The 14,468-nt window shown below is 45.1% G+C and overlaps 5 protein-coding genes across 5 annotated transcripts; 3 read left to right on the plus strand and 2 right to left on the minus strand.

The window, feature by feature from the left end:
• Window positions 1-1,202: 1,202 nt before the first annotated feature.
• Window positions 1,203-2,331, plus strand: TRUGW13939_09109 (uncharacterized protein; the record flags this gene model as incomplete). The annotated part of the gene is made up of 2 exons (XM_035492234.1): window positions 1,203-1,808; window positions 1,870-2,331. The coding sequence occupies 2 exons, from the start codon at window positions 1,203-1,205 to the stop codon at window positions 2,329-2,331; spliced, it is 1,068 nt and encodes a 355-aa protein (XP_035348127.1).
• Window positions 2,332-2,764: 433 nt separating this feature from the next.
• On the minus strand, window positions 2,765-3,782 carry TRUGW13939_09110 (uncharacterized protein; the record flags this gene model as incomplete). Its single annotated transcript, XM_035492235.1, has 5 exons — window positions 2,765-2,848; window positions 2,907-3,104; window positions 3,163-3,537; window positions 3,602-3,660; window positions 3,707-3,782. The coding sequence occupies 5 exons, from the start codon at window positions 3,780-3,782 to the stop codon at window positions 2,765-2,767; spliced, it is 792 nt and encodes a 263-aa protein (XP_035348128.1).
• Window positions 3,783-5,161: 1,379 nt separating this feature from the next.
• Window positions 5,162-5,890, minus strand: TRUGW13939_09111 (uncharacterized protein; the record flags this gene model as incomplete). The annotated part of the gene is made up of 1 exon (XM_035492236.1): window positions 5,162-5,890. One exon carries the CDS (start codon window positions 5,888-5,890, stop codon window positions 5,162-5,164), a length of 729 nt encoding a protein of 242 aa, XP_035348129.1.
• A 1,725-nt stretch (window positions 5,891-7,615) lies between these two features.
• TRUGW13939_09112 (uncharacterized protein) lies at window positions 7,616-8,865 on the plus strand (the record flags this gene model as incomplete). The annotated part of the gene is made up of 4 exons (XM_035492237.1): window positions 7,616-7,758; window positions 7,952-8,371; window positions 8,425-8,759; window positions 8,816-8,865. 4 exons carry the CDS (start codon window positions 7,616-7,618, stop codon window positions 8,863-8,865), a joined length of 948 nt encoding a protein of 315 aa, XP_035348130.1.
• A 3,915-nt stretch (window positions 8,866-12,780) lies between these two features.
• Window positions 12,781-14,385, plus strand: TRUGW13939_09113 (uncharacterized protein; the record flags this gene model as incomplete). The annotated part of the gene is made up of 2 exons (XM_035492238.1): window positions 12,781-12,833; window positions 12,900-14,385. 2 exons carry the CDS (start codon window positions 12,781-12,783, stop codon window positions 14,383-14,385), a joined length of 1,539 nt encoding a protein of 512 aa, XP_035348131.1.
• Window positions 14,386-14,468: the final 83 nt, after the last annotated feature.

A 14,468-nucleotide genomic window follows, 5' to 3' on the forward strand; every position in this document is an offset into this window, starting at 1 on the left:
GATGAGGCTCAGCCTTAAATACTGGCAAGAGTGGGGCTGCTGCCTGGGGGCGGGTGTCATGGCGGGTGTCATAGACACCTTATTGGCCTTATCTCAAGTACTCAGTGTTGATGGAATATTGAGTAGTGGGGTTTACTTTAGACCCAAAGAAAATTTAGAAAATTTCTAAATTGATAAGATAGTAGCCTTGGATGGGCGTGCAACGTAATTGAGGGCTTGGTGTGGACCATAGCACTTTCATTAGGATTATTTGGGTTGAATTGGTATATTTAATGGGGAGTACGCATGGCTAATATAAATTGATGGATACTAGATTCTCCCTCATGTATTTCCCAAGTCGGCAAGTGTAGTAGATCTGGATCTGAGGTGTCAACTGGTAGCAAGTCGACATGAAGTATGTAGGTACTGGCTATGGACCGCTAGTGTATTGTTTCTATATATTTGCTCTTTGGTAATCATTTTATCTAAGCTGCACTTTAGTTACCTACTAATATTAATATACCTCAAATGTTAAAACCATTGCGTTATTCAACATTTAAAATGTTTACGCAACAGAGATAGAGAAACACAGTACACCAAAGACTGATAGGAGAGCAACATGATTAATCCACCGTCGACTACCAACTAACATTAACTAGATGAACTCTCATTATCGATCAAGCGATAAAATATTGTTATAAATAAATAATAATTATATATATGTATGCCATAACCTGGTTTGGTATACTCAACTGCCGACTTGCCGAGGAAGCTCGATACCATCACTACTTTGTCCGACCGACTCTACATGTATGATTCGGCCTAAATATAAAAAGAAAAGGCCAGACTCTACCGCTCAATGCTGTCGTTTTAAAACCACTAGCTGCTACGCGACTACCCCATAAAACGACATGTGGAGGAATGCTGCTGGCGATCCGCCCTCGTCTCGTGCCATAACCGACACGGGATCGGCACCATCTCCGATGCTCTTCGCTTGAAGTCGACAACTCACCGCATTCCCTGCAGTTAGCTGCTAAAACCCCGGCTTAGATGCCACAGTCTGTGGAAAGCCATTCTCGTCCTTATTATCAGCTGATTATTCAGTTTCGACATATATTCCCTGCCGAAAGCCCTTCAGTTGACAGCCCGGAACGCTACATTACACAAAGCCAGAAACATCTCGGTGGGACTTGTCGAGAAGATTCAAATTAACAAGTCACATAATGGCACTTTTTACAGCCAGAGCAAGTAGGGCATCGGTGCTCCGGAAGCCCTTTCTTTCTCTTCCACAGACAACCGCCCGCACTTTGACCACCCGAGCAACCTCGTATACACTCAACACCGGTGCTAAAATTCCAGCGCTTGGATTTGGCACATTCCAGGATCCCGATTCTCAGGAAGATACCGTTAATCGGGCCTTACAGAGGGGTATGCGCCTAATCGACACAGCTCGGGTCTACAATGTCGAAGAGCAAGTCGGAAAGGGAATTAAGAAGAGCGGGGTCCCCCGGGAAGATATTTTTCTCGGTACAAAGTTGTGGTGCAATGATTACCACCCTGAAGACGTGGAGCGTGCTTTGGATGACTCGCTGCGAGACTTGGACACCCCATACGTGGATCTTCTTTTGATGCATTACCCTTGCACCTTCCAGCGGGGACCAGATCGATTTCCTAGGGATGCCGATGGTAGGATGATTGCCGGCGAGACCACCTACCTGGACACGTGGAAAGCGATGGAAAAACTGACCAAGACCGGTAAGGTCAAGTCCATTGGAGTTTCCAACTTTAGCAAAGGTGAAATCGAAACTTTGGTCAACGAGTCTTCCACGGTTAGTATATCTAGGTGCCCACGAAAATGATGTGTTCTGGAACTAACCAATTATTATATAGATCCCGGCTGTTCACCAAATGGAGGTCCACCCATATCTGCAACAGAAAGGATTCAACGAATGGCTGCGCACAAAGGGAATTCATGTTGTCCAGTTTAGCCCTTTGGGTAATATGAACGATTTCTACAGACAGACTGGATGGTCAAAGGACGTTGCGCACATGATGCGTGTCATTGACCAACCCATTCTAAAGGAGATAGGAGAAAAGTACGGCAAGAGTGCTGTGCAGGTGGTGCTCGCTTGGGGTATCAACAGCGGCCGCTCTGTTATCCCAAAGAGTGTCGTTGATTGGCAGATTGATCAGAACTTGGAAGCAGATTTTGAGTTACAGCCCGAGGACTTGGCCCAGATTGCTACCTTGGATGCAAAAGCTCGCTTCAATGATCCTAGCTTGGACTATGAATGGCGCTTATACAGTGACCTGGAAGGTATTGATGGCACCGTGAGAGGACGAACCCACTAGGTATTTGTTACCGGGTACTGGGACAAAACGATAGATATTCGCACATTTTACCGTACATATGCACGGGTCTTACGTGGTATTCTAAGTGAATAACCTTACAAATAAAAGAAAGAGAGATTTAATGGGGTAGTGGTACTGTGTGATCTAGGGATAATTAATGTTGAACGTTGACCTCTTAATGACACCTCAAGCTATAATCTGTTAAAAAAAATTATTTTTATTATTAGCCATGTTTAGCCAGTTTTTTTTTTTTTTTTTTTTTTTTTTTTGACCGCAAGCCAAGTTTCGCCAGATGTCGTCTGAGATGAAATAAATGTTCACCAAATCGGGCTATACATGATCCCATTAATACTAAGTTATGATGTACTATAGACAATATTTACAAAGTAATATTATTATTCTATTCTGTATCTGTCTCAGTTCTTGAAATCCTTTAAGGCAAAGTAAATCCACCGTCAACCACCAAGTTCGACCCTGTCATATAGCTTGACGCATCCGAGGCGCAGAAAAGGTAAACCTGGAGAGATATAGATTAGCTAACGGGACATATGGAAAACCATGTCGCAATGTCTTACTCCCTTAAGTTCATATGGAGAAGCAAACCGGCGGGCAGGAATTTGGGCGAGCCACTTGTCGAGCATATCCTTAGATGCATACTCCATTATTTGAGTCTGGATATAACCGGGTGAAACACAATTGACTCGGCAGAAATCCACCCATTCGACGGCGAGTGACTTGGCCAGCTGCAGGACACCTGCCTTGGAGGCATTATACTGCAGATAGATATTAGTCTAAACTCCTCATTTCCACACTTTCGGAAACTAAACTTACTGCAGCCTGCCTTTGGGGCGTGTTCACAAGAATTGCACTGACAGAAGCAGTGAATACAACATTGCCGAACCCCTGACGCTTGAAAACCCTTGCGGCAGCTTGTGCGGTGTAGAATGCACCATTGACATTAACATCCATAATTTCCTGGAACTCCTCAGGAGTGTACTCGTCGCCCGCATGCTCCGAGCAAATACCGGCGTTGGCCACAATCACATCCAGCTTACCAAAATCCTTCACGACCGCGTCGATAGCAGCCGCAATTTCGGTCTGGATAGTGACATCGGCCCTGTAAGCGCGGCATTGTGTCTGATATTTGGAAGTAAAGGTTTCTGCGGTTCCAGGAGCCGTTGTAGTTGTGCGATACAAAATGGCTACCTAAATAGGTAGAGGAGGATTAGTATTTGCTTTATGGAAAACAGTTGAGCGCAGTCATATATACCTGGGCGCCTGCCTCGGCATATGCAGTAGCAACAGCAAGGCCAATTCCTCCTCCACCACCTGGTTAAATCAGTTGATGAACCCTATAACAGCGTATCTAATTTACCAGTGATTGCAACGACTTTGCCGGAGAGATCGAAAAGCTTCGGTACAGGAGCATCGTTCGGCTTGGATAGGACCATTTTGAAAAGCTGCTCCAGAAAAAAAATAGAACAGAAAAAAAAAGATCTGGATTCTGGGAATTAATGGAACAATTATTTTGAATTGTATTTTTATTTATTCTACCTTTATACTTACTTAATTATGTTCCGATCTTCTAAATGAAAGTTTCGTGATATACAATTTGTGGTATTGCGGCTCCCCCGTCTCGCGGGTATTGATCGCCTCGAGGGCTTCCCCATAATAACACCCTGCCATCTTTAAAAACAATCATTTTTGTCGGCGAGTCTGTCTTGGCTGGCGATATTGAAAAATGGGCTAGTTACGCCAAACTCTTCACTGGCTATGGGTCTTCGGAGGCCTGTATCTACACTTCAGCCAAGCAATTGGAGTTTAAGGACCAGGCTAGTCAGATCGGGTACGCTTTTTCCAGTGGGATGTGGATTGCAGATCCTCAAAATTACCATCACCTACTTCCAATAGGAGCTATCGGGGAATTATAAATTGATGGGCCCTTGTTGGCTCGTGGATACCTTGGAAATCCCATGATGACTGAGGCTCGATTTATTAGAACGGTGGGTTTCCCTTCATCTGTACCTCTCTATCTTGAGCACTCTTTGCTAGGAGCACTGATAGCTTATTCTCTTCGAATTTGCATTCAAGAATAGAACAAATACTAATCACGAACTGTGCGCGTGGATCCAAGGCAGCACAGCACAGTGACACAGCTCCGCCAAATGAGACCCCCCACAGGCCACTTGTAATGGATCTACAATCTTTTGACTGGCAAGAAATGTGAGGGCATCTGAGCAGTCCTCAATCTGCTTTTACACGTCAATATCATTGCGAGGATTACCCTCACTTTGACCCACACTGCGTGGATCATAGACAAACGATGTAATTCCAGCCACTTGAAAATTTCGCGCTACTTGTGGTCTAACACTAGGAGACAAAAGGAGAACATGATTTAATAAATAAGAAAAAACTATTCCCTAACTTTCTATTCAAACTTGTTTATGCTAGGTTGAAAGGAGAACAAAATCTCTAGTGCTCTCAGGAGTTCTCATTCTCTTGCATGTGGATCCTGTATGCGTGATACGTCTACTCACGCGTTGAAACGTCGTACCACAACGGACTTCCAGTCCACATAAATACAACAAAAGCGCGATGAAAAATGGAAACATATATATCTTTTTCGGTATATTATAATTACAGTTGAAGGATAGCAAATTTCTGGTTAATTTATAGTCAACTATACGACTTAACTGTATCAGCCTGAGCTAAAGTAACAACAATGCCGAGCAAATCTATAATGGTAATAGGGTATAGAGAGAGAAATACAGGCATAAATCTCAGATAAATGCCAGAAAAGTGCCAAAGGACAAACTGATTAGTCTAAGCATTACCCCGAGAAATTAATAGTAACGTCCAGAGTCACCGGGCCATCGCCGATCAACCAAGGGGCAATGTCATTTCGATCCTGGTTAGCCTCTGTGTAGGCATTGATGACGGTTCCAGAGTTTGAAATAGAAGAACAGTTATTGGATTGAGTAGCGCAAATTTGCATGCCTTGGACGGTCAGAGTAGCATTCTGCGCCGCGATCGAAGAGACATCATAGCCCGACGCGTTGTTGGCCGCATTTGCAAAGTCAAACTCACCCCAGGTGCTTGCACAGCTCCCCACGGAGTTAAGGACTGGGCTAGTACCTGGAGCAGCTCCCCAGCCTCCTTGACTATCCTCGTCGAAAACAACATATTTGGTTTCACTTGGTGCGATTTGAAAGTTTTGCACCCATTCACCAAAGAACCCGTCAACGCCACCATCTTTACCACACTTATTCCAAACAACAATGTTCCATGATTCCGTTGTCTCCGGCGGCGAATAGAACTGGGCCACGTATTTGAAGCTAGACACCCATTTTTTGTCGATGAGGAGGATATTACTGCCGTACGGGTTGCCGTGATTACCACAGTACGTTGCTCCAGTGCCCTTTGGTGGAGTTTGGCCTCCGAATTCTGGTTTTGTTATATTGTTTGCTGCATGAGCCTGTTGGTTACTCGGTAACTGGCCGTCGGTGCAGGCATAAGCCCCGGTCGCCATCAAGCAGATGATGAAAGCTTTCAGTTGCATGGTTGCCTCGATTTCGAATTATTGGGCATGAAATGTTTTGGTTTGTTTGTTTGTTTGTTTTTTTTTTTTCACGAATAGAAGTATCCTTGCGAGTCCAAGAAGCAAATCGAAACAATAAAAGGAGCAGTAGCAGCAAAGGGTAACTATGGACACTTGCATGTTAACAGGTTGTCATGACTCATGTAATACTTTCGTTGACGCATCACAGAAAAGGCGACCACGGGAACTGTATGAGTGATAATCACATGCAGTCAGGGATGGGTGGCCTAGTTTGTTGATGTTACAAAATTCTTTTTGTGACAGGCACATGGGGGCGATTTTGACAACAGCTTAATGTTCGGGCTTTAGAACATCTTTAAGTTGATACAATTCAATGCAATAAAATTTCGAAGTAATTAGCAAAGGAAAAACCAGTATCTTCGGTGAAATATTTCGATATCAACTGATCAATCAGAACGACTGGTACCTGTAACTGCTGTTGACGGGGACGTAACACTAAGTCATCAACTAACAAGAAAACACATATACATTGCAATTTTAAGTTTGAGTATAGATAAACTCAAGATTGAATATATATTTAATCTCTATTAAATATAAAATATGGGGTTTTTTCCAAGAAAGAGAAAAGAGAGGACCAGGTAAATAAATTGATATACAGGTATGGGTAGTTAATGTGTAGCCTCATTACTTCCACACTCACATATATATATATTTGAAAATTTCGATGTTTACAGAAGCAGAATAACTCCCACGGAAGCTAAGAAGGATCAATTGAGATATATAAGGTATTCTACTAGCGATATCAAAACTACCCGATCTCGAATCCAATCAATCAATAATAACATTTGAATGTAGTTAGGATTATTATGTCTGCTGCTTTAAATGTTCGACCGAGGAGAACCGAGCTAATCTAAATCTGGTTAGCGCAGTATACGGAGTTATCCGAGATTCCGATCTCCAATTCCACCAACCAGAAGCAATGAATATCCAAGTAGAAAATCTGTACATGCATATGTACGTCATGAGGTTTTTTGACAAATCATGAGATTGGTGAGTAGGTCGTAATAATATTCACCAGTATGCATAGCGACGTATTGAGCAGCTGCTGCTTGTGAAGGGGGTTAATGTATGATTATAGCGATTATGGCGTGATAGATGTTAATTTGAGATGACCTATACAGGAGCTTAAAGGCTGGGCACATCACAGGGAGAATGTCACAGTATTATTTGTAAAGATATTATTATTGAGCAAGTTCTGTATGTTGCCAGTCGTCCGCCTATCTCCGGGTTTAAGTCCACCGAGAGCCCCGAAACTGATATGGGAGATTTCGGAAGCAATTTACAAGAGCACGCAGCATGTTCTGCTGCGGCTGTCGTATAGAATAGACTTGATTTTTGATCCCTTGGAGTCACTAAACGCAAGACGCGATTTACTGCCGGGGAAAACGGAAATAATAATAATAGTAACAATAACAATAACAACAACAGTAAAAACGCCAAGCCGCCATGGCACGTGATCGGCGGTTCCGGGCAGTTCCCGTGCCGCGATTGGCCGGCGAAAAGTTTTCGGGTCAAAACTTGCACGTCGCAGCGGCCACCTTCGTTCATCCCTTCCGCTGGATTCTCATCGTCTTTCTTCCATCCTCCAGGTTCTCGAATCTGTCCTCGACGCATCCCCAACTCCACTCTTGCTTGTTTTAGCACTTCACATCCCTGCTAAACGCAATGGCTTCGTCTGCCCCTTCTCCTGTTGCCGTTGAGGCTGCCCAGCCCCCGAAGCTCAGCGGCGTCGCCCTGTACTCCCGGTTCGCCTTTGCCGGTGCCGTGTGCTGTTCGATCACCCACGGTGCCTTGACCCCTGTTGATGTGTAAGTGATCCCATCTCAACCTATCGTTTTTCTCCATCGACGTGATTCCGGCGCACGCCTCAATGGAACATGAGACGCGTCGGTAGAACAACATTCGGACCTCTTTATTCCGCTTCAAAAGGAAAAGAGAAAGAAAAGTCTCCACGTTACGATTATCGCAACAACAAATAATTGCTGACCACCATCCAAACAGCGTCAAGACCCGTATCCAGCTCGACCCCGTCACCTACAACCGCGGTCTCTTCGGTGGTATCCGCCAGGTTATCCAGAACGAAGGTGCCGGCGCTCTTTTGACTGGTTTTGGTCCTACCGCCGCCGGTTACTTCCTCCAGGGTGCCTTCAAGTTCGGTGGATACGAATTCTTCAAGCAACAGTGCATCAACCAGCTCGGTTACGAGACCGCTTCCAACAACCGCATCGCCGTCTACGCCGTCTCTTCCGCCGCTGCCGAATTTTTCGCTGATATCGCTCTTTGCCCTCTTGAGGCCACTCGTATCCGTCTTGTCTCGGAGCCTACCTTCGCCAACGGTCTGCTCGGTGGTTTCTCTAAGATCGCCAAGACTGAAGGTCTCGGCGGTTTCTACTCTGGATTCGGTCCTATCTTGTTCAAGCAGTATGTTTCCTATTCTTCAAACGATCTTTCCTGTCGTAGGCTAATGAACAAAGGGTCCCATACACCGTCGCCAAATTCGTCGTCTTCGAGAAGGTTGTTGAGGCTGTCTACGGAGTTGTTGACAAGGACTCCCTCTCTGACGGCACCAAGACCTTTGTCAACTTGGGCTCTGGTTTGATGGCTGGTTTCGCTGCTGCCATTGTCTCCCAGCCTGCCGACACCATGCTTTCCAAGATCAACAAGACCAAGGGTCTTCCTGGTGAGGGCACCATGACCCGCCTTGTCAAGATTGGTAAGGAGCTCGGTTTCCGCGGCTCTTACTCTGGTATCGGTGCTCGTCTCTTCATGGTTGGTACTCTCACTGCTGGTCAATTCGCCATCTACGGAGGTATGTGTCTCTCTTCCTTGAAACAAAACTTTAAACAAATATTGACGATTGTGCAGATATCAAGCGTATCCTCGGCGCCACTGGTGGTGTTGAGATCGGCAAATAAGCGCACCAACATCTCACCAATGCAAGAACTCGAGACTGAACCGACTTCCTTGTACAATACACACTTTCACAAGCACGGAGAACCAAAATTGCATCTCCGGGTTACGACAACGACCCAAGGCGGCATGTACGATTTGAAGTGCCGCAAAATTTTTTCTTGATCTGTCCGTCATTCTGGATGGACGAAAGTACACCTTGTAGATTCACACTTGCAACCCCCCCTTTTATTTGGTTTTACAAGCTTCTCCTATGTCATGTCTTAAATTCTCTTGTTGTAGATCATGATCGATTTGAATAGTTAATAGAGCCTTTATCATGTTTGTTCTGGCGGAGCTTCCCATAATAGATCACTTTAAGCAGGGTGTTAGTAAATTCTGTTTGATATAGCCAGAGCGCACCGGTGAATTTCAGTGCTATCAACATTGAACGTTGCGTGGCAACATTTGAAAGTTGACCAAACACTTGAGTTCTGTCCTGATGCCTCGGTTGCTGCAGAGCCCAGTCGTCTATTAAATCCCAATGTAAGTCTATCAAATAGTGTAGTTCTCGGTATAACAATACCAGTTTTTGGGGGAACGCGGATATCGTTCTGCAACGTTGCGGCAACGTTGCGTGGTTTTGCAACACTGCAAAAAATCTACACATACCTTACTATTGCAAAAGTCGATATGTATCAAGATTTTCATACGTTGCAGAAATTTGGCAATGGTTGTGAAAAACGGTAACATATCGAAATTGGTTACGTTGCAGTTTTCTATTATGTATCAAAACATATTTACGTTAATAAATCGGCAACGTATATCATTAATGTAACTGTATTAATACCATTTTTTTGGTTGTATGACCGTTACCAGGCCACCCAACGTTGCTGGAAGGTATCCCCGTCCCCCCAAGAACCGGCATGGAAGGTTGAAACTCGAGAGATTGGTAGACAAATTCCGGCTTGAGTGATGAATATTTCGCGTCATCTTATCGAGGGCACGAACCAGGTACATTATACCAGGTACATTATATGTTTGAATCGTAAACGAGTTTGAGTACGTAGCTGAGTGCGCAAACCCCAGTCAGTAACATCATTCATTATTTCAATGTTGGTTATATATTGACATAGTTATTTGTAGAGCTTGCACATACCACTAATCAATTGTTGCTGTCATGACCAGATGCAGCACACTCGTGTTCATTGTATGCTTTTTTGGAGAGTAGCACTGAGGAGTTGTCTTGGTTTATTAGTTCATGAATGGCATGAAGGATGGAAGAGCTAGCATACCTGTTTTTCTTGTTACATGCTATTGGAACCTGTGTGGACCATCGATTGACTGCTGTAGGGCCCTACCTTTCTTTGGTCTTCTGGTGCAGCCGGTCGACATGAACCATCATATGCATTTTGAAGCTGGACGACGTACTGCACTCTGAAAGTATAACCGGCTGCTGCTGCGTGGAAATAGTCTGGAAACGCGAGAGAGAAGTAAAGACCGTTTAACCTAAGCAGCGTTAGTTTCATTCCTATGGAAGGGGAGAGCTGGGTCATGCCCACGTTCATGCAAGGAATATTGCTAATTCAAAGTAATAGACGATTGTGAAGATTTAAGAATAGGTTCACGCACGGCTGCACCAGTATATGACCGATATATCCCTCGATTCCTGGTATTCTGGGTTCAAATAAGCTGATGCCAAGTTGGCACAGTAAAGGTCAAGGGATTGTGTATGTGCCTGTGTCCACACAAGAAAACCAGGGAACTTGAACTGTGCCAGCGAGAAGCAAGGGTAGTTAACACAGTACCGCCATTATTCAGTAGTGAAGTACGTGGCAAGAGATAATTTGATCCGCAGAAAGAAGAGAGATAAGAATAGACAAAGGTGCCGGTCTCCTTGTTGATGTAGTGTGAAGTACCTACATGATGGGCCCCGAGGCTGTGGAAAATAGCCACTTGGTTCCTCATAAAGTTCCGTCCACTGATACACGGAGTCTACTCTGTGAATCAATTCCGAGAAATACTTGAGGTAACGCCGTGTTCTTCGGGATTCCGTGTTGAAAAATCCGTAGTGCCAGATGGGAGAGCGAGGCAATAGCTGATCCTCAGCTGCACAAGCTAAGCATTGGAATAGCGTCATATGAACACCAAACAGATCCCAGTTCTTTATTATTATCCGTTGGTGTTGGTAACGCTTGGTAAGTCGACCAAGACCCCACGGGCTCAATGACAAACTATCACGGGTGGCATCCGGCAATACCGTATTAAGCCGAGCCGAGTTTCATGTACCAGCCATGAGCTGACGCTATTCACCAGGGTCTTTTCAACTGTTGGTTCATTTGAAATTAAGTTGTGACATGGAGCTGGGGCTGCTCATCCAAATTAACGCCGGTATCATAAGGTGAGTGGATATTCCGTAATGATACTGGCTTAAGGCCATATATTCTAGAAGCTTGGCGAGCAGGACTATATTAGCACGGAGTATACGGAGTACGTCTCCGTAGCATATGAGTTTGCGAAATTGATCCGAATTGAATTGAGAGTATATGCCACTTTGGGCCTAGCGCGGTAGTTTACTCCTAAAAAGTAACCTTAATAACTCTAAACTTACTAGCGCGCGACTCTGTGTATTTTCTGATTGGCCCGCAGTATAGTTTTTGAGAAATGGGTATATTCCATTTAGGGTTGCAGTGTAAACGAAGCATCGTTTTGACGTCCCGGAACTTTGTTAAATGGGCCTCCATCACAACTGTGCAAGGGTGCAAGGTGACATGATGGTATTTTAAAGGCATGTCCTTTGTAGAAGGCTGATCAGTTGGACCCTTGGTGACGCGTGCTAGGCGCCTCGTGTTCGCCCTCTCATGCAGTAAGCCCCACGCGGGACAATAGAGTGAATGGCCGAGCCTCCAATGACGGTCCCCCAACAATACCTTCACTGGTTTTTATGCATTCGTTGGCTCCTTGTGGCTTGTAATCGACAGCCGCTTAATCTTTAGATCCCTCAAATACCTCGGCCGTAACGGAATACATGTACAAATATCGTGAGACCCATGTCTGGAACCTTTCCGCTTTAGGAAGTACTTCTCTTCGGCTGGCGTGCGGTCTGATGCCGGGCAAATGCTTAATTCGGATAAGTGCTTCAAAATATTACCTGCTTGTGAAAAATGCCCGCGGAATTGAGCCGTCGACAAATAGAGAGAGAGAGAGAGAGTGTGTGTGTATATATGTGAGAGAAAGAGAGAGAGAGAGAGAAAAGAAGAGCCAACAGGCTTCAATAATACATGTAGTACCTACGTAGTACCATGTTGCATTGGTACATATGGACGTTGAATGCGCTAAATATCGACGTGACAGAGCTGTCTAAGCGCCTGCCAGTGACCCGGACGGGGCTGAGGTGAATGATCGACAAAGCTAACATGATAAGCTACAGTTTCTCGAATTTTCGCAGTGCATACCCTACTTCCTATTCGTGTGCTCGGAACCGACGGTCTCCTTAGCCCCAAGCCTGAAAACCAGTTGACCAGACCCTTACTCCCCGAAGTAGCGGAGCTCCGCAACCTCCACGCCTACGCTTGGGCATTACGCGCCAACGATGGCGCCGCACTTGGCGGTTTTTTGTTTTAGACACAAATTGAATTGTCCCCGAGGCCTCTCTATGCCGTGGCTCAAGGCACCCGCCGAAAAATCCCTAAATCGCCCCTCCAAAACACAGGGATCTCGAGGGGGGGGACAAGTCGTCGTATATTTTAGTGCAATGACCACCTACACCACGCTACGGATGGTCCCTTATTGACGCCGTTGCATGTCTTGGCTTGCGCCGTCCACCCGACAAGAGAAAAAGCTTAAATTGAAGCCACTCTTTGCATATATAGTCTACAAAGAAAATCACAGGAAGAAGGTTAGAAAACAATAAGGAACCAAAGTCTACTACGGCAACCACCATGAATTCCCGTCGCAGTATGCCCAAAGTGAGGTCGGGATGCCAGACGTGCAAGTAAGTCTCATCCAAAACATCTCGGTAGAAAGGCAATCGGTCAGTGGCTAATGTAATCTCCTCAAGGTCACGACGCGTCAAGTGTGACGAGCAGAAACCTAGCTGCGCTAGATGTATACGAGCTGGCCGCGAATGCAAAGGTTATCCGCCACCGGACAAGAACAGCCAGTTGCATAATGGAGAGTTGTCGTTAAACATCCCAATCAAGGCTTATAGCATCCCTTTCAAGGTTCCTGGTAGTCGGACAGATCGGCAGCTCCTGCATTTCTACTGTTCTGATGCGGCTGGAAATCTGTCTGATTTCTACCACCGGGAACTATGGACAAGGATAATTCTACAAAGATGCCACGACCAATCTATTATTCGCAATGCTGTGGTTACTCTCAGTTCACTTTATTTGGACTATGTGCGTGGTGAAAATTACTACGCCGACATAGGGTGGTCTCCGCCGGCAAAGAGCCTCGAGCAGATTACAAAATGCCACCGACAGCTCATGACTCATCTCAGTTCGCCGAATGCCTCGTTGGAGATAGCCCTCATTTGCAGCCTGTTCTTCCATGCTTTTGAGACCATTCTGGGAAACCAACAACAGTCAATCTTTCATCTCGATCAAGGTATACTCTTATTAAAGCGATACCAGGCGGACAAAAATTATCAGCTCGCACCCGCCTCTGAAGAACTATGCACTCATCTCACTGCCCAGTTCTCTAGGCTTGATGTGCGAGCCAGTCGTTGTGATCCTACGAGGGTACCACTACTGAACCTAGTGTCCCCCGCGGAAATTTCAGGCACAGTTTCTCTGGTTCCTGATGTCTTTTTCAGTCCTACACACGCCGAGGCTGTATATTTAAAACTGGAAAATTGGAGCGAGCATCGGAAAAGGGCACAAGAGACATATATTCCAGAATCCATAGAAAATATGCATCTCCAGACCATATACGAAAATAAGATCTTCGCTGGAGAGCTCAAGAAATATTGTGACAATATCGAAAAACTTGTCTATTACTGTCGATCACAAGATCCTAGCTGGACAAGCCATGCTCTAATGCTTCAAATCTCATCGCGTGTATGTTATACGGCCTTTCAAAACACGCCTTCCCCCGACCCCTCATTGCCCCGTCAAAATAGGGAAGAGCTTGAGGAAAGCTTAAAAGAGATTGTATCAGACATGGATTGTTTACTTTCTAGCTTCAAGGAGCCCTATCAGTTTGCCGATAGTCGATATTTCACGCTTTCTTCGAACCTGATCATGATTCTAACATTCGTGATTATTAAGACGACTAATCGCGATACGTTGGAGAAATCCCTCTCACTACTCAAACACAACCGGCTTCCAAGTCGAGAGGGCCTTGCCGACTCCGAAGCAATGGGATATGTTTTCCAAAAACTACGATCACAACTTCTTAAGGAGCATATCCGGGGTGATGATAACCAGTACTTTGACACAACCATGGAGCAGCTCGGTGCAAATATTCTAACTAGACCCCGCACCTTTTACGAAATGTTTGTCAACATGAAAAACGAAGAGGCGGGGAACGAGCAGTGGCAGTAGTATGAAAGGCTCCTACTATTTGTAGCTATTGTTGTTGATTGATATAGATAATACAGCGAGTCAAATTCCAAACACCATCTGTA

Source organism: Talaromyces rugulosus, chromosome V (assembly GCF_013368755.1).
Source record: "Talaromyces rugulosus chromosome V, complete sequence".
In the NCBI taxonomy this organism is placed as follows: Eukaryota; Fungi; Ascomycota; class Eurotiomycetes; order Eurotiales; family Trichocomaceae; genus Talaromyces; species Talaromyces rugulosus.